Genomic DNA, 24,321 nt, shown 5'->3' with positions numbered 1-24,321 from the left:
GGTACTCGCACACCTAAAGAAATTAAAGGCAGATGTGGTTATGTTGCAGGAGACGCTTTTGAAACTGATAGACCAGGTCAGACTACGCAAAGGATGGGTGGGGCAGGTGTTTCATTCGGGGTTAGATGCAAAGAACAGGGGGGTGGCTATATTAGTGGGGAAACGGGTACTGTTTGAGGCAAAGACCATAGTGGCGGATAGCGGGGGTAGATACGTGATGGTGAGTGGCAGATTGCAAGGGGAGGCGGTGGTTCTAGTGAACGTATATGCCCCGAACTGGGATGATGCCAATTTTATGAGGCGAATTTTGGGACGTATCCCGGACCTAGAGGTGGGAAAATTGGTAATGGGGGAAGACTTTAATACGGTGCTGGACTCAGGGCTGGACAGATCGAGGTCCAGGACCGGGAGGAGGCCGGCTGCAGCTAGGGTGCTCAAGGACTTTATGGAGCAGATGGGAGGAGTAGACCCCTGGAGATTTAGCAGGCCTAGGAGTAAGGAGTTCTCGTTTTTCTCCTATGTCCATAAAGTATATTCACGGACAGACTTTTTTGTATTGGGAAGGGCGCTGATCCCGAAAGTGACAGGGACGGAGTACACGGCTATAGCTATCTCGGACCACGCTCCACATTGGGTGGACCTGGAGATAGGGAAGGAAAAAGAACAGCACCCGCCCTGGAGAATGGACATGGGACTATTGGCAGATGAGGGGATATGTTTAAGGGTGAGGGGGTGTATTGAAAGGTACTTGGAGCATAACGACAATGGGGAGGTTCAGGTGGGAGTGGTCTGGGAGGCGTTGAAGGCAGTGGTTAGAGGGGAGCTGATATCTATTAGGGCACATAAAGGAAAGCAGGAGGGTAGGGAAAGTGAGCGGTTGCTGAAAGAACTTTTGAGGGTGGACAGACAATACGCGGAGGCACCGGAGGAGGGACTGTACAGGGAAAGGCAAAGGCTACATGTAGAATTTGACTTGTTGACTATGGGTAATGTAGAGGCACAATGGAGGAAGGCACAAGGTGTACAGTATGAATATGGGGAGAAGGCGAGCCGGTTGTTGGCCCACCAACTGAGGAAGAAGGGAGCAGCGAGGGAGATAGGGGGGGTGAGAGACGAGGAGGGAGAGATGGAGCGGGGAGCGGAGAGAGTAAATGGGGTGTTCAAGGTATTCTACGAAAGATTATATAAAGCTCAGCCCCCGGAAGGGAAGGAGAGAATGATGTGCTTTCTGGATCAGCTGGAATTCCCTAACGTGGAGGAGCAGGAGAGGGCGGGACTGGGAGCACAGATTGAGATGGAGGAGGTAGTGAAAGGGATTGGGAGCATGCAGGCGGGGAAGGACCAGACGGATTCCCGGTGGAATTTTATAGGAAGTATATGGACTTGCTGGCCCCGCTTCTGACGAGAACCTTTAATGAGGCTAGGGAAAGGGGGCAGTTGCCCCCGACTATTTCAGAGGCAAAGATATCGCTCCTCCTAAAAGAAGGAAAAAGACCCGCTGCAATGCGGGTCCTATAGGCCCATTTCTCTTTTAAATGTGGATGCTAAGATTCTGGCTAAGGTAATGGCGACGAGGATAGAGGACTGTGTCCCGGGGGTGGTACATGAGGGCCAGACTGGGTTTGTGAAGGGGAGACAGCTGAACACGAACATACGGAGGTTGCTAGGGGTAATGATGATGCCCCCACCAGAGGGGGAAGCGGAGATAGTGGTGGCGATGGATGCCGAGAAAGCATTTGATAGAGTGGAGTGGGATTATCTGTGGGAGGTGCTGAGGAGATTTGGCTTCGGAGATGGATATATTGGATGGGTACAGCTGCTGTATAGGGCACCGATGGAGTGTGGGGTTACGAATGGACGGGGGTCTGATTATTTCCGGCTTTACAGAGGGACGAGGCAGGGATGTCCCCTGTCTCCGTTATGGTTTGCACTGGCGATTGAGCCACTGGCCATGGCACTGAGGGGTTCCAGGAAGTGGAGGGGAGTACTCAGGGGAGGAGAAGAACACCGGGTATCTCTGTATGCGGATGATTTGTTGTTGTATGTGGCGGACCCGATGGAGGGGATGCCAGAGATAATGCGGATACTTGGGGAGTTTGGGGATTTTTCGGGGTATAAATTGAACATGGGGAAAAGTGAGTTGTTTGTGGTGCATCCGGGGGAGCAGAGCAGGGAAATAGAGGATTTACCGCTGAGGAAGGTAAGAGACTTCCGATACTTGGGGATTCAGATAGCCAAGAATTGGGGAACCTTGCACCGGCTTAATTTAACACGATTGGTGGAACAGATGGAGGAGGACTTCAAGAGATGGGACATGGTGTCCCTGTCACTGGCGGGTAGGGTGCAGGTGGTTAAAATGGTGGTTCTCCCGAGATTCCTCTGTGTGTTTCAGTGCCTCCCTGTGATGGTCACGAAGGCTTTTTTTTTTTTTAAGAGAATTGAGAAAAGCATTATGAGTTTTGTGTGGGCCGGGATGGCCCAGAGAGTGAGGAGGGGGTTCTTGCAGCGTAGTAGGGATAGGGGGGGGGGTTGGCCCTACCGAGCCCAAATGATTATTACTGGGCCGCCAATATTTCAATGGTGTGTAAGTGGATGGGAGAAGGGGAGGGAGCGGTGTGGAAGAGATTGGAGTGTGCAAGGGGACGAGTTTACAAGCAATGGTGACGGCACCGTTGCCGTTTTCACCGAAGAAATACACTACAAGCCCGGTGGTGGTGGCAACATTAAAAATTTGGGGGCAGTGGAGACGGCATGGGGGAAGGACGGGAGCCTCGGTGCGGTCCCCGATAAGAAATAACCACAGGTTTGTTCCGGGGAGAATGGATGGGGGATTTGGAGCATGGCAGAGAGCTGGGGTTGTGCAACTGAGAGATCTGTTCGTAGACGGGACGTTTGCGAGTCTGGGAGCGCTGACGGAAAAATATAGGTTGCCCCAAGGGAATGCATTTTGGTATATGCAACTGAGGGCTTTTGCGAGGCAACAGGTGAGGGAATTCCCGCAGCTCCCGACGCAGGAGGTGCAGGATAGAGTGATCTCAGAGACATGGGTGGGGGATGATAGGGTGTCGGACATATACAGGGAAATGAGGGACGAGGGGGAGATTATGGTAGATGAGCTGAAAGGGAAATGGGAAGAAGAGCTGGGGGAGGAGATTGAGGAGGGGCTGTGGGCTGATGCCCTACGTAGGGTAAACTCGTCGTCCTCGTGTGCCAGGCTAAGCCTGATACAATTCAAGGTTCTATACAGGGCGCATATGACTGGAGCACGGCTCAGTAAATTTTTCGGGGTAGAGGATAGGTGTGGGAGATGCTCGGGAAGCCCAGCGAATCACACCCACATGTTCTGGTCATGTCCGGCATTACAGGGGCTCTGGGTGGGGGTGGCGAAGGTGCTTTCGAAGGTGGTGGGGGTCCGGGTCGAGCCAAGCTGGGGGTTGGCTATATTTGGGGTTGCAGAAGAGCCGGGAGTGCAGGAGGCGAAAGAGGCTGATGTCTTGGCCTTTGCGTCCCTAGTAGCCGGGCGCAGGATATTGCTTATGTGGAAGGAAGCCAAACCCCCGGGCGTGGAGACCTGGATAAACGACATGGCAGGGGTTATAAAGTTAGAACGGATCAAGTTCGCATTCAGGGGTTCGGCTCAAGGGTTCACCAGGCGGTGGCAACCGTTCGTCAACTACCTTACAGAACGATAGAGGGAATGAAAAGAAAGAAAGACAACAGCAGCAACCCAGGGGGGCGGGGGGGGGGGGGGGGGGGGGGCGGGGGGAGGGGGGGGGGGGGGGGGGGAAGAGGATCCGGGCGGGCTCTTAGGGATGTCATTGTATATGTATAGACATTTGCTATAGGTAATGTATATTGGACTGTTGGATTGTATTTTTGGAGAGTAACTATTTTTGACAAGGCAGTTGCCATTTAGTTTTGTTTTTGTTTCTGTTTATATATTATATATTTACTTGTTTAAAACTGGCCACTGTTATTTATATTGCTTTATTGTTGTTTAAAAGAAAAACCATGTACTGTTATGTTTGGCCAAAAATCTTGAATAAAATATATTTTAAAAAAAATAAAAAATAAATGACCGTTGATTTCAATCTTACTAAGCGGTGTGCTGTCTTATTAATCATAACTAGAGCTTGAACCATGTGGCGGTATCAGAAAGATACCTGGCGACTCGTGAGCAAAGGTGACATAATTAGAGCTAATAAAACTAACGCTAATAAGAGCAATAGTAGTGTGGATGAGCAGAGAGATCTCGGTGTCCATGTACATAGATCCCTGAAAGTTGCCACCCAGGTTGAGAGGGTTGTTAAGAAGGCGTACGGTGTGTTAGCTTTTATTGGTAGAGGGATTGAGTTTCGGTGCCATGAGGTCATGTTGCAGCTGTACAAAACTCTGGTGCGGCCGCATTTGGAGTATTGCGTGCAGTTCTGGTCGCCGCATTATAGGTAGGATGTGGAAGCACTGGAAAGGGTGCAGAGGAGATTTACCAGGATGTTGCCTGGTATGGAGGGAAGATGTTATGAGGAAAGGCTGAGGGACTTGAGGCTGTTTTTGTTAGAGAGAAGATGGTTAAGAGGTGACTTAATAGAGGCATGCATGATGATCAGAGGATTAGACAGGGTGGACAGTGAGAGCCTTTTTCCTCGGATGGTGATGGCTAGCACGAGGGGACATAGCTTTAAATTGAGGGGAGATAGATATAGGACAGATGTCAGAGGTAGGTTCTTTACTCAGAGAGGGGGCGTGGAATGCCCCTGCCTGCAACAGTAGTGGACTCGCCAACATTAAGGGCATTTAAGTGGTCATTGGATATGACCACTTAATGGAATAGGATAGATGGGCTTTAGATTGGTTTCACAGGTCGGCGCAACATCGAGGGCTGAAGGGCCTGTACTGCGCTGGAATGTTCTATTCTATTAAACAAGCATATTCAGAACCAAACATCAAGAAAACATTAGACCAATAATTCTAAAGTTATAATAATCAAAACAGCCCAGTGTACCAAAGCATTAATGCACTGTGCCAGTTAGTGGTGCTGCTAGGTTAATTTGCCATTACTTAAGTGACTGATTTTAGCTATGACAGGAAGTGAAGAGAGGGTGCTGGGTACTTTGCAGAGAAAGTCAGTTCTAGGAATTTGCAGCTATATCTCAGAAGACAGCTTTACAGCAATGTATGCAGTGAGGGGGGGGTTATCTGACTTCATACCGAGGCTGGTGTAGACACACACAGGAAAGGAAGAAAGTTAGTTATCCATTTTAAACTCCTTTCGGAAATTACACTTACTGGTGAAGTGAAATGTTGACACAAATCCACTCTGCAAATTGCCAGGTCCAATGGTGGCCACGGAAATGCTATAATTCGTTCCAGAAGTAAGATTTGAAATTGTGGTGGAGTTTATATTTTTTGTTATAGACTCAGTCGTCAAACCATTGTGATAGGTGACATTGAAAGTATATTGTTCAACGTCCATGTCTGCAGGTGCTCCCCAGTTTAATGAGATGGAATTGGTGCTGAAGTTGGCCACATTGATAGCTCCTGGCGTGCTGGGAACTGAGTGGGGAAGAAGATACAAAAATGTTACTCTCAACTGTTTCAGTGTATACGGGTTCCTGATTATTGTATTATGCCATTTAAACATTTCTATGTTAAAGGTGCTATATAAATGCATGTTGTCGTTGGCTTGAAATAAATGTGATGTGTCTGCAACATTTAAGGAAAGAGCCAAAGATTTCTGATATTTACTTGGAGCCATAAAAAGGGCTTGAGGCGGGGGTTGCTAAGTTCCATGTAGTGCCTATTTGGGAGACATTGCGGTCATACTTCAACAATCACACATTGTTTCATGAGGATTGATTTGCAACCCCTTGGTGAAAATCAATGGCTAAAATTGTGAGAAATGTGTTGATGCCGAATTAGCAGTATTGCTGTGTTCCTGGACTAAATCCACAAATTCTGGGGATCAAGGTCCTGAGCTATAAATATTTGTGAAAGAAATTACCAATGGTGAGTATTTTGACATATGATAAAATGTATCAACAGACTTTGCACGATCAGATTATTAACTTTTTGTTGTTATAGAACCTTTACAAAAGCAAAGACCCCACTGCAGTACTTTGTTCCACCAAGAATGAAGGGCGCTATTCTCCTCCCCCCCCCCACGCCGGGGGGGGGGAGAATCGCGGGGGCACCGCGTGAATCGCGCCACACCGCCCTGATCCCTGCACGGGATTCTCCCACCCCCCTGAAACCAGAGGCGCGCGATTCGCACCGGGCCGCTCGGAGAACTGACGAGCGCCGATTCTCCGGCCCAGGTGGGCCGAGCGGCCGCTACGAAACGGCAGGTTCCCGCCGGCGCCGTCCACCCTTGGTCGCTGCCGGCGGGAACACTGCGGGAACGTGGGGGGGGGGGGTGGCCTGTGGGGGGGGGGGTGGCCTGTGGGGGAGGGGGGGGGGGGGTCCCTCCGATGGGGCCGGGGCCTGCCGATCGGCGGGCTGGCCTCTTACCCCCCCCCCCCCCCCCCCGGGCCTACCTCCTTCCGCGTGCGGCCCCAGAACACCGGCGCCATGTTGGTGTGGGGCCGGCGTGCGTAAGATGTTCCCCGCGCATGCGCAGAATGGTGCGGCCCAACTGCGCATGCGCGGGTTGGCGTGGCGCCCATTTGGCGCCACATAAGGAGGCTGGAGCGGCGTGAACCGCTCCAGCGCCGTGCTGGCCCCCTGTCGGGGCCAGAATAGATTGTACCCGGGCCCTGTTCGCGCCATCGTGAAACGCAACGGCGTTCACGACGGTGCAAACACTTGGCCTCCATATAGGAGAATCGCCCCCTACATGTGTACATGCCATGGTAGTGAACACTTCAATGTTCCAAAGCTCTTGGCAGAGGGTAGTTGACGGGCACTTGTTACATTTTACAATTACTCAGAAGTCAAAGTCCTTGCCATAATACAGTTAAATAGATTCAACACAAAATGATTTTCTTAGATTCCACCTACATGTTATCCCCGGCACGCTGACAGAGGTTACATTGAAAGGTCCGCTGTTTGTAATCACCGTGATGTTGTACACTCTCCCAGGTCGAAGTTTAGTGAACGTTACAGGTGATGTGGAATCTGTGCTGTTGGTTCGACTATCTGAAGTTATTACATCCTGAACATTCACAAAGAATTTCTCTACATTGCCAGGAGGAGGAACCCAGGAGACAATCAAGGTGTCCATTGTCCTATTGTTATCCACTGAGATGTTCCCTGGTGCTATTGCTGCAGGCTCTGTGGGATTGAAAGAAGTAAGTTTTGAATCTTTGTGCAATAGGATGCGAGTTGCAGAAGATTCCTAAGTATTTGTAGACAATCTAGAAGAGTACTGTAATTCTTACCTACACTTGTTGGAAAACTACCTGTTTATTTTAGTTGGCATAAAGCAAAATGAAACTCAGTTTTTAGCATACATCTGATTACACAGAAGCTTTAGGACTGGTCACAAAAAGGTACATTGTTTGTGTTAGCCAGATTTTCGTTCATGGAAGATTATGAATAGGCTTTTAAGAATTACCAACACACTGTTTTGCCACAGCAGAAAATGGAAATAAGAAACCTGTTGAAGTACCAAAGGGCATAAAGTGTGAATTACAAGTGATTGTATTATTGCTTTAAAAGATTGTCAGATTCCAATTACAATACTGTCTATAACCGGAGATCGGATAATAAAAAGGATATTATTACTCTGAAAAAAAGGTTGAAATTGAAAATTATCCGTTTATTTCAATCTAATCCCTATCAAACTTCATAATATGAGAGTGCATATTTTCCCAATGTAACCGCTGATGAAGGCCATTCTTCACTTGTACAAGTCAGCACGAGTGGCCAGCTTATACTTGGCAAGACAATTCTCTGCCCCACTGACCATCTCTGTACAAAATCCTTTACCAGGCCAGATGGTGGGGGATGAATGTAATGCGACATGAATCCCAGGTCCCGGTTGAGGCCGCACTCATGTGTGTATTCTGTCGGTTGTGTCCCATGTTTGTCTTCTGAGGAGGTTGGTGCGTTTTTTTGCTGTGGCGCGTTGGAACTGTCGATCGATGAGTCGAGCGCCATATCCCATTCGTACGAGGGCATCTTTCAACGTCTGTAGATGTCTGTTACGCTCCTCCTCGTCTGAGCAGATCCTGTGTATACGGAGAGCTTGTCCATAGGGGATGGCTTCTTTAATGTGTTTAGGGTGGAAGCTGGAAAAAACCGCACCGACCTCCTCAGAAGACAAACATAGACCGCCCCTGGGCCTTCCTCCACTGCACCTCCGCCTTCCTGGTGGTCACCAGGTCGAATTCGGCCTGGAGGCTGCGCCTCTTCCTCAACAATCCTTCCTCAGGTTCTTCCGCATACCTCCTGTCTACCCTCGCCATCTCCCCCACCAGCCTCTCCCTCTCCCCCCCGCTCCCTCCGCTCTTTGTGGGCCCTGATGGAGATCAGCTCTCCCCTCACCACCGCCTTCAGTGCCTCCCATACCATCCCCACTCGGACCTCCCCGTTGTCGTTGGTCTCCAAGTACCTCTCTATACTTCCTCGGACCCGCTCGCTCACCTCCTCGTCCGCCAACAGCCCCACCTCCAAGCGCCACAGCGGGCGCTGGCCCCTCTCCTCCCCCATCTCCAAGTCCACCCAATGCAGGGCGTGGTCCGAAATGGCTATTGCCGAATACTCGGTATCCTCTACTCTCGCTATCAGCGTCCTACTCAAAATGAAAAAGTCGATTCGAGAATAAGCCTTATGGACATGTGAGAAGAATGAAAATTCCCTAGCCCCCGGCCTTGCAAATCTCCAAGGGTCCACCCCTCCCATTTGGTCCATAAATCCCCTCAACACTCTAGCCGCCGCCGGCTTCCTACACATCCTAGACCTGGAGCGATCCAGTGCAGGATCCAACACCGTGTTAAAGTCTCCCCCAATTATCAGGCCCCCCACTTCCAAGTCTGGGATCCGACCCAACATACGCCGCATAAAACCCGCATCGTCCCAGTTCGGAGCATACACATTGACCAGTACCACCCTCTCTCCCTGCAACTTACCACTTCCCATTATGTACCTACCGCCATCATCTGCCACAATGCTCGACGCCTCGAATAACACCTTCTTTCCCACCAAGATCGCCACCCCTCGATTTTTGGCATCTAGCCCCGAGTGGAACACCTGACCTACCCACCCTTTCCTCAGTCTTACCTGGTCTGCCACCTTCAGGTGTGTCTCCTGGAGCATAACCACATCCGCATTGAGCCCCTTCAGGTGCGCGAATATGCGGGCCCGCTTAACCGGCCCATTCAGTCCCCTTACATTCCAGGTTATCAGCCGGATTAGGGGGCTACCCGCCCCCCTCCCCCGCCGACTAGCCATGAACCCTCCTCGGCCAGCCATGCGCCTGCACCCCACACCTGGCCCGTTCCCCACAGTGGCATACCCCCTCAGAAGTCAAACATGGGACACAACCGACAGAATACCCTTCGTCGTACAGTACTTTCCCGGAGCGGAGAAACTACGACATCTGCTTCACAGCCTTCAACACGTCATCGATGAAGATGAACATCTTGCCAAGGTCATCCCCACAGCCCCACTACTTGTCTTCAAACAACCGCGCAACCTCAAACAAACCATTGCTTGCAGCAAACTACCCAGCCTTCAGAACGTTGACCACGACACCACACAACCCTGCCATGGCAATCTCTGCAAGACGTGCCAGATCATCGACATGGATACCACCATTACACGTGAGGGCACCACCCACCAGGTACGCGGTACATACTCGTGCGACTTGGCCAAAGTGGTCTACCCTACGCTGCAGGAAAGGATGTCCCGAAGCGTGGTACATTGGCGAGACCATGCAGACGCTGCGACAACGAATGAACGGACATCGCGCGACAATCACCAGGCAGGAATGTTCCCTTCCAGTTGGGGAACACTTCAGCAGTCAAGGGCATTCAGCCTCTGATCTCCGGGTAAGCGTTCTCCAAGGCGGCCTTCAGGACGCGCAACAACGCAGATCGCTGAGCAGAAGCTTATAGCCAAGTTCCGCACACATGAGTGCGGCCTCAACCGGGACCTGGGATTCATGTCTCATTACATTCATCCCCCACCATCTGGCCTGCGAAATCCTACCAACTGTCCTGGCTTGACACAATTCACACCTCTTTAACCTGGGGTTACCCCATCTCTGGATCTGTAAAGATTTAATCACCTACTAATGCTCGCATTCCAAGCATTGTCTGGCATCTTTGAATCTGTCTATATATATGTTTCTGGAACATACCTCTTCATTCACCTGAGGAAGGAGCAGCGCTCCGAAAGCTAGTGACATCGAAACAAACCTGTTGGACTTTAACCTGGTGTTGTAAGACTTCTTACCAAGCTCACCCCAGTCCAACGCCGGCATCTCCACATCACAAAATCCTTTAGATTGAGGTGGTGATAGTCAGGATTTCAAAAATTTGACCTCTGGCTCTCTTATTATCTCTGCCTCCAGATTTTGGCAAATTGAGTTGCAATCAAAAATTGTAAACTCCTGGCAGTTAGACCCACCCCACTACCTTGGCTGGGTTCAGATGAATGGAACTAATCCATTACATAAAAGGTATGAATACCATTAAAACTGACCTATGTATAAAAAAAACAGAAACATTTCGGAGTTCATTTGTGGTGGGTTTTTCAGGGAGTTTTTACCGTTGGCTCTGTCGGCGGGTTCCCCACCACTATTCACTGACACTCGGGGCTGAATTCTTCCGCCCTGCCCGTCGCTAGATCAGTGGGATGCGGACCATGTAAAGATCCATTGACATCAGGCGGGAATTTCTGGTCACTGGGCGGACGAGGCCGTAGAATCCCACCCATAGTCACTTCTTTGGGCCCTGGGGAGTACGTCACCAGCTTAGCCCACATATGAATTTTTTTCAGCACCAGGGAGCTGAACTCAAAATTGGCTACCGTTTTTAGTGGTACCATCCAGGCACCTTTGCAGTGCCAGTGGCAGTGTCAAGGTACCAGCTGAACAGTGCCAAGGGCCACCCTGCACTGACCCTGACCAGTCGGGGGTCTCAGAAAGCCCGAGAAACCCCCCGGGTGCCATTCCACCTGCTCCACGGTTGTGCGGACCAGTGCTGGGCCTCGCTAGGGAGGCCTATAGATCCTGGGAGGTCAGTGGATCCCAACTGACTTTGGCGTGTGCCGTTTGGTCCCATCCCTTTTATGCGTGCATCTGACTCAAATGCGTCACGGGACTTGGATAGATCCCGCAATGCGGGAAGACTGCAGGGAAACCCGCGGGTGGCTTCTTCCAGCATTCACCGGCCGCACTACGCTCGAGTGAGAGCACAATGCGGCCGGTGGATCACGCCCACTATTTTGGATGACTGGAATTAATACACGTTTCCAGGTGTTGAAAGCGGTGTGCATTTCACCGGTTTCTAATTTAACATAAAGCAACATCTTTATATGAAATAACCTGAAACCTTACTCATCGCAATTCTAATTTTCTAATTTCCCAAATGCTACTAGACAGCCCTGTTCCTTTTTGGAATTGCACCATCAGCCTCCATATGGCCCATCATCCCAGCATATTCTTCTGTTGCTTGGTGAACAGACCTGTACCTGGTGGTGGCTGATGCCAACCCTCTACCACCCTTTGGACCATGGTCTCATCACTGATCATCAAACCATGGCTTCCCGAACAATTACTATCATTCCCCAACTCTTTCCCAAAATCCACAAACATGGCTGGCGTCCCATCCTTTCAACCTGCTCTCGTCCCACAGAGATTATTTTGTCCCACTTTGACAAACCACAATTCTTCCTTTGCCAGTTAACAATTACATTTTCCTTGCACTAACCCATCTTCTTTGTACCATGGATGTCCAATACCTCCAAACCTCCATTTTCCATCAGGTTCCTTCTTGAAAGAGGCACAACCAGGCCCATCCGCCATCATTCTTCTCCACGTAGCTGATGAACATGTTCTTACTTGGATCATTTTCTTCTTTGACTCTCCATGCTTCCTCCAAATAAGTGTTGCTGTGGAAATCGTACGGTCCCTGGCTATATTGCCTTTATGTGGACTATATGTGGAACATTTACTCCAATCCTACACAGGTCACCCACCTCATCTCTTTATTTGGCACATCGATGACTCCATCAGTGCTGCTGACTGTTCTCGCCTCAAGTTGGAACTTTACTTCTACCTTCCATCTATCCCTTGTCTTCACATGGTTCATCGTGGGCTCTTTCTTTCCTCAAATTCTCTATCTCCAATTCGATCAACCAACATCCAAGTATAAGGCCACTGGTTTCCATATCTGCCTGTTGACACTTCCCCATCCTTTTAAGGTTTCCAAAAGGATTAGATTCCTTTCTCCCAGTTTCTATTTTCTGATGCAACCTGCCATACCAGTTTTCAACCTATCTTCTTTAACTGGCAAAGATGTTGGCTTCGCGAATTGAAGGCTGCATCCCGGGGATGATAGGCGAGGACCAAATGGGATTTGTGAAAAGGAGACGGTTGTCAGCAAATGCGAGGAGGCTGCTTGATATGACTATGACGCCTCCGGAGGGACAGGAGGTGGAGGTAGTAGTGGCGATAAACACGGAGAAGGCTTTTGACCGATGGAGTGTGAATATCTGTGGGAGGTGCTGAGGTTGTTCAGATTCCAGCAGGGGTTTGTGGACTGGGTCCAGTTACTGTACAAGACATTGGTTGTAAGTGTGCGGATGAACAGAGTGAGTTTGGGACAAGGACGGCGTGCTCGCTCTCCCCTTTACTCTTTGCCTTTGCAAAAGAGCCACTGGTAATGGCACTTAGAGAGAGAAAGGAATTAAGCGTTGAGCACAAGGTTTTGCTGTACGCGGACGACCTGCTGTTCTATATTTCGGATGCATTAGGGGCATTTTGGAGGACTTTGGCCAGTTCTCCGGGTACAGGTTGAACATGGGAAAGAGCAAGGTGTTCCCGATTGAGACCAGAGGGCAGGAGAGGGGGTTAGGGGTTTCGTGTTAAGTGCAGTAAGATAACACGGGCTGCAACTGGATGCAGTTTTACCTGAGAGACACTCCACACCTTGAAGTTAGTTCAATATGATTTATTGAACCTGTCACACAGTTAGCCCAATCCTCTGTGAATTCGACTCTCTGCTAACCTAGTGTGATTAATCTGTCTGACTGAACCAGACTAGCTCTTAGCCACATGCTGTAGGAGTTATATGATATGTACACCCTGACTCGCACTGTAGATGTCACCAGTGGAAAGAGGCGGAGTGAGTGCCTTGTGCCTTTAATAGTGCCTGCTGATTGGTTATGCCCTGTTCTCTGTATTCATTAGCTGCCTGGTTGTATTCATTAGCTGCCTGATTGTATCTCATTATGTGCATGTCTGCATATCATGACATCTCCCCGTTTGAAATGTTTTTCTATGGCCTATGTGAAAGTATTTACATATGTAGGCCGAAAAACTAACTTATTTACATACAGTAGCAGATGGGAACATATGTACATGTAAAAACAGGTGTCTAAGGTGCGAAAACAGAACATAGCAAACAAAACAAGTGTTCATAAGTCCAGTCTCTGGGGCTTGCGGCTGATCCTGGTTGACCGCTGGAGAGGTGGTGTTGGGGACGACGGCACCTTGATAGGCTTGATTGAAGCCTGACTGGTGGCCTCATGGTTTGAGGTATCAGGAGGTGGCACAATAACGGATGGAAACAATGAAGAATGTGGTTGCGGGCAGGCAACTGTGCACAGTGCCTGTCTGTTGCGCCGCACAACAGAGCCATCAGCCATACGCACAACATACGATCGGGGAGCAGCCTGTCGAACAAAACAGCTGGAGCTGACCAGCCTCCATCAGGTAGCTTGATTCGAACAGCATCCTCCGGACGTAGCACAGGCAAATCAGTGGCATGAGCATCATAGCTCTGCTTTTGCCGATCCCCGAGGTGCTGCACCTTCTGCAGAACTGGGAGGTGATCCAGGTCAGGCAAGTGTATGGCTGGAAGAGTCGTCCGCAGGTCCCCGTTCATCAGGAGTTGAGCTGGTGACATGCCGGTAGACAGAGGGTTGCCCTGTACGCAAGCAGCGCAAGGTTGACGTCAGAAGCAGAATCCGCAGCCTTGCAGATGAGCTGCTTTACGATGTGCACCCCTTTCTCAACCTTCCCGTTGGACTGCGTGTAATGCGGGCTGGAAGTGACGTGATGAAACTGATATACCTGGGCAAATCTTGACCACTCTTGGCTGCTGAAGCAAGACAGTGAGTGGAATACCATGCCTGGAGAGCGTCTCCTAACAGGCCTTGATGACGGTCTTGGATGTGAGGTCCGTGAGCTTCACAACTTCTGGGTAGTTTGAAAAAATAATCAATGATTAACACATAATCACGACCATTGGTGTGAAAGAGGTCAATGCCCACCTTGGACCATGGGGAGGTCACGATTTTGTGCTGCTGAAGCGTCTCCTTGCCCTGTGCTGGCTGGAAGCGTTGACAGGTCGAACAGTTGAGGACCATATTTGAGATATCCTGACTAATCCCAGGCCAGTAGACAGCCTGCCTGGCCCTGTGCCTGCACTTCTCGACACCCAGATGTCCATCATGGATTTGCCGGAGCACCAAGCTCTGGAGACTGAGTGAAATGACAATGCGGTCCAGCTTGAGGAGGGTGCCATCAACTACGGTCAGGTCATCCTTCACATTGAAGAATTGAGGGCACTGCCCTTTTTGCCAGCCATTGGCGAGGTGGCGCACGACAATCTGCAGAAGAGAGTCTTTGGCTGTCTCCTCTCGAATGCGAATCACCGTTTCATCCGACACCGGGAGGTTGCTGGCCCACAGCTGCACCTGTGATTCGATCTGTTGGATGAATGCCGGCGGGTCAGCAGGCAAGGTTATGGAACGGGACAAGGCATCCGCAATAATGAGCTCCTTGCCAGGCGTGTACACAAGCTCAAAGTCATACCTCCGGAGTCTGAGGAGGATGCGCTGCAGCCGGGGCGTCATGTCGTTCAGGTCCTTGTGGATAATGTGGACCAGAGGGCTGTGATCCGTCTCGACAGTGAACGTCGGCAGGCCGTAGACATAATCGTGGAACTTGAGAATTCCAGTAAGCAGGCCCAGGCATTCCTTTTCAATTTGGGCATACCGCTGCTCGGTGGGTGTCATTGCCCGTGATGCGTAGGCAACCGGTGCCCAGATTGAGGTGTCATCGCGCTGGAGCAACACCGTGCCGATGCCTTCCTGGCGCGTTTGCCTGGCAGTGTCAAAAAATGCAAATACAGGTGCAGTGGTGAGCTTGGCTTTCAGCTCCAATCACTCTGCTTGATGAGCTGCCTGCCACTCAAAGGCAGTGGACTTTTTTACCAAGTGTCTGAGGGTCGTGGTGTGCGAGGCCAGGTTTGGAATAAACTTGCCCAAGAAGTTTACCATGCCTAAAAAACGCAGTACCGCCTTCTTGATTCAGGGGTCTTCATGGCTTCGATGGCCTTGACCTTGTCTGCGTCCGGACGCACACCCTGCTGAGATATCTGGTCACCCAAGAACTTAAGTGTCGACATGCCAAAGCAACACTTGGCGCTGTTCAGCTTGAGGCCATTGGCATGGACACAGCGGAAGACGAGAGATGTGCTCTTCGGGGGTCGTGGACCATATGAAAACATCGTCCACATAATCACGAACCCCTTCAATGCCCTCCATCATCTGCTCCATGATTCTATAGAAGATCTCCGAGGCCGAGACAATGCCAAGCAGCATACGATTGTAGCAGTACCTGCCAAACGGTGCATTGAAGGTGCAGAGCCTTCTGTTGGACTCAACCAGCTGGATTTGCCAGAATCCCTGTGAGGCATCTAGCTTTATGAAAAACCGGGCGTGTGCCATCTCACTTGGGGAGTTCCTCCTGCTTCGGGATGGGGTAGTGTTCCCCCGCATTATATTATAGTTGAGATCCTTGGGATCAATACAGATGCGCAGCTCACCCAAAGGCTTTTTCACACATACCATCGAGCTGACCCAGTCCGTCGGTTCCGTAACTTTAGAAATTATGCCCTGGTCCTGAAGAGCCTCGAGCTGTGCCTTCAGGCGCTCCTTCAGTGGAGCCGGGACCCAGCGTGGTTCGTGGACCACAGGCGTGGCATCAGGCCGTAACAGGATCTTGTACCGATATGGCAGAGTGCCTATCCCGTCGAACACATCCGGATACTGAGCTAGGATGTCGTCAATGCCGGCTTGAAGGTCCCCATTGGGGGAGGTAATTGTGTAGATCCGCTGCACAAGGTGTAGCTGCTTGCATGCCTGTGTGCCGAGCAGGGAGGCCCTGTCTGGCTTGACGATCTCAAACCGTAGCCTTGCGTGATTGTTCTTGTTAGAGATGAGCAAATGGCAGGATCCCAGTGCTGTGATGGCATTGCCGTTATAGTCCAGGAGCTGGCAGGCTGCTGGAAGGAGCTTGGGTGGCTTCTTGGTGTGCTTGAAATCCACCTGTGAAAGGAGATTGGCAGAAGCACCCGTGTCCAGCCAATTGAGCATAGACTTATTTGCAGCACCGCACACCATTCGTCCGCAGAATCCACATCGAGGATGGACAGGCGTCGTGATGATGTCGGTGAGGCATGTTCACGTGTGGCAATGATGCCCACATGGTAGGGGTACTCCAGGCAGTCGATCTCTGGGTCTGTGGTACTGCCAGGATCAGAATCCTGTAAACCTTGCTGTACACTCCTAACGCGTCTGCATTGGAATTGGGAGCGCTGGCTCTTGACTGGTGGTGCAGACCTGCACACGGCTGCATAGTGTCCAGGCGTCCCGCAATTTAAACATCGCCTGCCTCTTGCAGGGCAGTGTCCCTTTAAGTGGGCGGTGCCGCAATTCGGGCACGTCATGACGTCATTACGCTTCGTGCGTCATCGCACATGCGCAGTGCGGTCGGCAGACGTTCGCACCTGCGCAGTGTGGTGATCGGCTGCTTCATCGTCCCAGTCGCATCGCGCATGCGTTGGGCTCCGGGAAGAGCGCGCAAAATGGCCGCTTTCATCAATGCTGAGGCGCTGCATCCGGGCAATGGCCTGCACACTCTCTACCTTGTGGGAGGTAAGTTTCTCCTTTTCAGCCGATTGATATTGGGAATACCGATTTTTGGTGTGCTCATGCACTGTACGTGTTTCAATCGCGACTGGCAGGGTCATATTCTTGATTTTTAAAAGCTGCTCTCTCAGAGGATCAGAGTAAACTCTGAAAACGATCTGTTCCCTGATCAGGAGTCAGCAATATCATCAAAGTTGCAGGACAGCGCTAGTAGACGGAGATTAATTAGGAAGGAGTTGAAAGATTCATCTTTACCTTGGAGGCGTTGTTTGAACATATAGTGCTCCAAGATTTCATTGGTGTCCACTTCACAATGACTATCAAACTTGTCCAGGACGGTCTGAAACTTTGTCTTGTCCTGGCCTTCAGTGAAGTTCAGCAAGTTGAAGAGTTGGATGGCTTGATCCCCCGCAGTTGAGGAGAAGCGCGATCTTCCTTGTATCAGACGCACCCTCGAGGTCGGAGGCTTCGATGTGCAGCAGAAACCTTTGCTTGAAAGTCAGCCAGTTGGCACTGAGATTGCTGGAGGTCTGCAACTATTGAGGAGCCTGGATCTTCTACATGGTGCCGGGATACGTTAGCTGGTTGTCACGGAACAGATTGAGGTAAATCACCTAGGGATTGCAGTCTCCTGGTATCATGTCGTGTTAAGCACAGTAAGATAACATGGGCTGCAACTGGATGCAGTTTTACCTGAGATACTCCACACCTTGAAGTTAGTTCAATATGATTTATTGCACCTGTCACACAGTTAGCCCAATCCTCTGTGAATTCGACTCTCTGCTAACCTAGTGTGATTAATCTGTCTGACTGAACCAGACTAGCTCTTAGCCGCGTGCTGTAGGAGTTATATGATATGTACACCCTGACTCACACTGTAGATGTCACCAGTGGAAAGAGGCGGAGTGCCTCATGTCTTTTATAGTGGGAAACCACCCCCACGTGTTCTGCCTGCTGATTGGTTATGCCCTGTTCTCTGTATTCATTAGCTGCCTGTTTGTATCTCATTATGTGCATGTCCGCATATCATGACAAGGGGAACTGCCGTTCAAGGTAGTGGGGGCAAGTTTCAGGTACTTGGGTATCCAGGTGAAGTGTGGTTGGGTGCAGCTGCACAAGTTAGATTTGACTCTATTGGTGGAGCAGATGAAGGGGACCTTCAAGAGGTGGGATATGCTGCCACTGTCATTGACGGGATGGGTGCAGACAGTAAAGGTGACGGTGCTGCCAAGGTTCCTGTTCATAGTTCAGAAGCTCCTGATCTTTGTTGCGAAGTTGTTCTTTAAAAAAATTAACGTGCTGATCTCTGGGTTTGTATACGCGGGGAAGACCCTGTGGGTCAAGGGGGCTTTTCAGGGGGGGGGGGGGGGGGTGGTTGACGTTGCCGAATATAATGAACAACTGGCCGGCAAACATCGCCATGGTAAGGAAATGGGTAGTGGGGGAGGTGGTGGTACCTTTGTGTGGAGCAGTGTTTTTAAAAACTATTTTATTCAGACATTTTCATAAAAACAATCTGAAGCAGAAGCAAAATTATACAACATTATAAATAACCAAGACCCCCCCCCCCCACACACGGTCCTGCCTTCCTTCCTCACTCCTCTCCCCCCCTCCCACACACACACACACACCACTTTTTTGCTGACTCCTCAATCCTCCTTAAAGAAGTAAATGAACAGCTTCCAACACCGGCCAAACTCATCAACCAACCCCTTCGGGACGAACTTGACCCTCTCCAGCCTCAAGAATTCTGCCAGGTCGCTCACCACCACTTTCGCCTGCTCAGAGTCCCTCCATCTAAATACGATCCGTCTCCGGGGATCTCTTGTGAATATGAGCACAGTAAGAAGTCTTACAACACCAGGTTAAAGTCCAACAGGTTTATTTGGTATCACTAGCTTTCACTAACCTGATGAAGGAGCTGCGCTCCGAAAGTTAGTGAGTCCAAATAAACCTGTTGGGCTTTAGCCTGGTATAAGACTTCTTACTGTGCCCACCCCAGTCCAACGCATCTCCACATCATGGCTTGTGAATGTAAGCATTATTAGGAAACAACTAATACATAAAGCAGGCTTGATAAAATTTCCAAGTAAATAGAAATAGCAAAGATTAAGGAAAGATTTTTATTTATCAGGTCTCATTTGATCAAGAGTAATACTTACTTGTGTAGCTAGATTCCATGACTGAATCTCCTTGAGTGCCATCTGCTGTCAGTGTAGTAATGGTAAAATTGTACGTGGTTCCCGACGTCAGTCCCTTTATGGTAGCATTCGCACTTCTTACAGTTATATTTCCATTATCACCAGTAGGGTTTGGGTTTCCTGTGGTCATCACCGTGAACTGATACCCTTCTTTATAATCTGGTGGACGTGTCCAGGTCAGGGTTACAAAGTTGATGCCGACATCCAAAACCATCACACTCAGTACTTCATTGGGCGCTGTTGGAAACAGTTACCCCAATTTAAAAAAAAAGAAACATTTGGTTATAGTAGCTAGCAAGAAACGACACCCAGGAATTTCTTTAACAGGAAACAGTGACGAACCATGAAAGCATGATACACCGCATATTCAAGGTTCAAATCACAAAGCTAAATTCAGTAATTCTAAGAAGCTTTTTAAAAAAAAAACATGAGGACTGCAGTTTGTAGGAAGTAATGAAGACAAATAACTAAGGAGGCAGCAGAGGAGGTCACTGATACAGAAACTTTTGGTAAGGAAATGGGAGTGGGGATGATGGGAAAGAGTCCCAGAAGTATTCATCATAGCACAGTCACTTCAATTTCAAATGACACTAGCTAGCATATAAACTGGGTTGTAGTGAATACCAAACAGTTTTTTGTTAAAATAAGCTGTGCATTGGAAAGAAAATTTAATGATTGAATAAAGAAGTAATTTGGAAGAGCAGCAGTGAAAGGAATAGGGTGCACCACGCAGCCATGATTTAATAGATAGAAAACCATTAAACTTTCCCGCAATTGCAGGAAGATCTATTTTGTGATGATCGCTGTGAATGTGAAAGGAGTATATTCCTCATTTTCTGTAGCACAGTGTGAAGCAAGGTCCCTGATGCGGAGACTGAAGTGAATGAGTTCAGGTCCTTTGTGCCAAGAAAGTGGTAGAGCATAAATAATGAGCAATATCTCATGACTTTGATTCTATAAGAAACTGTTCATTTCATTTGGCTAAAATTTAAGACCTCAATTTCAAATTCCCTCATTACCTATAAAATTAGATCAACGGCTGGGGATTCTGCAATGAGTAACTCAGCTCCTAAAGCCTGTCCACCATCTACAAGCCACAAGTCAGGAGTGTGGTGGAATACTCTCCACTTGCCTGGATGAGTGTAGCTCCAATAACATTCAGAACACAGCAATTTTCTTGACTGGTATCCCATCCATCACTTTCAACATCCACCACCGATCCACAGTGACAGCAGTGTCCACCACCTATTCTACATGATGCGATGCAGCAACTCAAGGCTACTTCAACAGCACCGTACAAATTTGTGACCACCACTTTCAGGATCCCCTTCAAGCCATCCCGACATGAAGCATATCGCCGTTCCTTCATTATCGTTGGATCAAAACCTTGCAACTTCCTCCCTAACAGCATTGTCAGTGCATCTACACCACATGGACTGCAGAATCTTCTCAAGGGCAATTTGGTCTGGACAATGTGGATTGTCCCAGCCCACATCCCTTGAAAGAATAAATAAAACTGTCACAATGCTATGGATAAACTCTACAACACTGCAAACCTGCATGTATCCTTCAATCTTGTGATATCCATCAATGCTATATTAAGCACTTTTCTCTCTTCCCTAAACCTCAATCCTTCCAGCACATTCTCTGTTGGTTCCCTCTATGCTTCAATCCTTCCAGCACATTCTCTGTTGGTTCCCTCTATGCTTCAATCCTTCCAGCACATTCTCTGTTGGTTCCCTCTATGCTTCAATCCTTCCAGCACATTCTCTGTTGGTTCCCTCTATGCTTCAATCCTTCCAGCACATTCTTTGTTGGTTCCTTCTATGCCTTCAGAAGCCTTGGGGCAAATGTACTGTGCACGACAAGCACAACAACCAGAAGTGAACCCTGAGACTCTAAAAGGTCTTCACCTGCAAAAAAACCTGATCTCAAGTGACTAGTAGAGCCCAATAGTTTGACCCAAGATCCACTGGTCTTAAAAGAGTGAATAAAAAGGAATAGTAGGAGTGTAAAGGGCAGCGAAGAGTTATTAGTGTGTGTTCAGGAGAATTTTCTACAGCAGCACACTTCCAGTCCAGTGAGAAATGAGACACTGCTGAAAAATGAAAAGATAGGGCAAAAGAGATAACGAAGAAGGTGAAGCAGGTAAAATGTGCTTATGACAGATGTTAGGTGGGTGACACAGTGGAGGTCCAGGCTGAGTTTCAAAGGTTCAGAGCAGAATTCAAAAAGAAAAGCCAAAGAAGGAGATTGAAACCAAAAGACAAAATGCTGGAAAATCTTAGCACGTCTGGCAGCATCTGTGCGGAGAGAAAAGAGCCAACGTTGAGAGTCCAGATGACTCTTTGTCAAAGCTAAAAGGCATAGAAAATGGGAGAAACTAAGGGAAAAGAGTGCTAATAGCCACAGAAATCAAGGGAAGAGAGTGCTAATGGCTGTCCCCAGGGTGAATAAAAGATGTGAAAGGCCAAACAGCAGAGAAACTAAAATCAGAAGGTAAGCTGTGACAGATGTAGGAGGCGGGGTGGGGTGGGGGTGGGGGTGGGGGTGGGGGGGGGAAGCAAATGGGAGAAAAGGTAAGGGGGGGGAATAAGACAAGGGGGTGGGAAATATACAGAATATACATATGTATATAAAGAAAGATCAGAAATAAATAAAAAAGGTAAAAGACAGTTAAAATGAAATGGCCTGAAAACAAAGGGGTCGAGGTGGGGTAGAGCTCATCATCTGAAGTTGTTGAATTCGATGTTGAGACCGGAAGGCTGTAGTGTGCCTAACCGGAAGATGAGATGCTGTTCCTTCAGTTTGCTTTGAGCTTCACTGGAACATTGCAGCAGGCCAAGGACAGACATGAGGGCAGGGGAACAGGGTCGGATGTTAAAATGGCAAGCAATGGGGGCAGCATGGTGGCGCAGTGGTTAGCACAGCTGCCTCACGTCACCGAAGTCCCAGGTTCGATCCCAGTTCTGGGTCACTGTCCATGTGGAGTTTGCACATTCTCCCCGTGTTTGCATGGGTTTCACCGCCACAACCCAAAAGATGTCCAGGGTAGGTGGATTGGCCACGCTAAATTTCCCTTAATTGGAAAAAAATGAATTGGTACTCTAAATTTGTAAAACTAAAAATGGCAAGCAACGGGAAGGTCAGGGTACTGAATGTGCACAGATCCAAGGTGCTCAGCAACGCGATCACTCCTACGTTTGGTCTCTCCAATAAAGAGGAGACCACATTGGGAGCAGCGAATGCAATAGGCCAATTTCAAAGAGGTGCAAGTGAAATGCTGCTGAATCTGGAATTAGTGTTTTGGGCCTGGGATGTTAAGCATGGAAGAGGTAAAGGGGCAGGTGTTACACCTTCTCTGAGGTGCCATGGGTGATGGGAGAGGTGTTGGATATGGTGGAGGAGTGGACTAGATTATCTTGGAGGGAACGGTCTCTGCAGGATGCTGATTTAGGGAGTGAAGTGAAGATGTGTTTGGTGGTGGCATCACGCTGGAGTTGGTGAAAATGGCGGAGGATTATGCTTTGCATATGGAGGTTGGTAAGGTGAAATGTGAGAACGAGTGGGACTCTATCCTTGTTCTGGGAGGGAGGGGAGGGGACGAGGGTAGTGCCGCGGGATATGGACCGCACACTGTTGAGGGCCCGGTCAACAACTGTAGGTGAAAAATCACAGTCGAGGAAGAAGAACACATTTTCGAAGCACCATTTTGGAAGGTGGCATCATCGGAGCAAATACGACGGAGGTGAAGGAGTTGCGAGAAAGGGATGGCGTCCTTACAGAGTGTAGGGTGCGAAGAGCTGTAGTCCAGATAGCTGTGGGTGTCAGTGGGCTTGTAATAGATATTGGTAGTTAGTCTATTGCCGGAAATGGAAACAGTAAGGTCAAGGAAGGGAAGGGAAGTGTCTGAGATGGACCAGGTGAAAGTGATGGAGGGGTGGAAACTGGAAGCAAAGTTTATGAATTTTTCCAGGTTCAGACGAGAGCATGAGGCGGCACCAGAATAGTCATCAATGTACTGGTAAAGAAGTTGTGAGGGGAGACCCGGGTCGGCCTGGAACAAGGAATGTTCCACATACCCCATAAAAAGGCAAGCGTGGCTAGGACCCATTTGGGTACCCATTGCTACACCTTTGATTTGGAGAGTGTGGAATGAGTTAAAGGAGAAGCTGTTGAGAGACAGAACGAGTTCAGCCAGGCGTAGGAGAGTGGTGGTGAATGGGAATTGTCCAGGCCTCTTTCCGAGAAAGAAGCAAAGAGTTCTCAGACCATCCTGGTGTTGGATGGAGGTGTAGAGAGATTGCACATCCATGGTGAATAGAATGCGTTTAGGGCCCACAAACTAAAAGCTGCCAATATGATGAAGGGCATCTGAGAAATCCTGGATGTAGGTGGGAAGGGGATGGACCAGAGGAGTGAGGATAGAGTCAAGCTAAGAGGAAATAAGTTCAGTGGGGCAAGAGCATGCGGACACAATGGGCCTGCCGGATAGTCCATTTTGTGGATTTTGGGAAGAAGGTAAAATCGGGCTGTCTGGGGTTGGGAGACTATGAGGTTGAAAGCTGTAGGGGGAAGCATCCGGAGGAAATGAGGTCACTAACGGTGTTGGAGATAATGGCATGATGTCCAGTGGTTTGGTCATGGTCCAAGGGGAGGTAGGAGGAATTATCTGAGAGTTGGTACTCAGCCTCTGCGAGGTAGAGGCCAGTACACCTGACAACAACAGTACCCCCTCTATCTGCAGGTTTGGTGATAAAGTCACGGTTGGACCTGACGGAGTGAAGAGCGGAAAGATCGGAAGGAGAGAGGTTCGAACGGGTGAGGGGGGCAAAAAAATTAAGACGGCCAATGTCCCGTAGACAGTTCTCAATAAAAAGATCGAGGGCAGGTAATTGTCCCGGCAAGGGTGTTCAATTTGAGGCAGAATGTTGGGAGGCACATGAAAGAATCTGTGGAACGGGGGGGTGGGGGTGGACTCTTGCCCAAAGAAGTGGGCACGGAGTCGAAGGCGACG

At 49.3% G+C, this 24,321-nt stretch overlaps 1 protein-coding gene across 3 annotated transcripts in view; it reads right to left on the bottom strand.

The window, feature by feature from the left end:
- ptprja (protein tyrosine phosphatase receptor type Ja) overlaps positions 1 to 24,321 on the bottom strand; it is a 283,707-nt gene that overhangs the window by 130,935 nt on the left and 128,451 nt on the right. For all 3 annotated transcript variants that reach the window (XM_072518944.1, XM_072518945.1, XM_072518946.1), the window contains 3 exons: positions 19,266 to 19,541; positions 6,997 to 7,269; positions 5,287 to 5,553 (listed from right to left, as the gene is read on the bottom strand). In XM_072518944.1, the coding sequence (XP_072375045.1) occupies positions 5,287 to 5,553; positions 6,997 to 7,269; positions 19,266 to 19,541 (816 nt within the window). The remainder of the gene's footprint in view (positions 1 to 5,286; positions 5,554 to 6,996; positions 7,270 to 19,265; positions 19,542 to 24,321) is intronic.

The sequence above is a fragment of the Scyliorhinus torazame genome, chromosome 10 (assembly GCF_047496885.1).
Source record: "Scyliorhinus torazame isolate Kashiwa2021f chromosome 10, sScyTor2.1, whole genome shotgun sequence".
Classification (NCBI taxonomy): domain Eukaryota; kingdom Metazoa; phylum Chordata; class Chondrichthyes; order Carcharhiniformes; family Scyliorhinidae; genus Scyliorhinus; species Scyliorhinus torazame.
The sequence above is the reverse complement of the archived record's forward strand: the minus strand, read 5'-3'. Positions and strand labels throughout refer to the sequence as shown.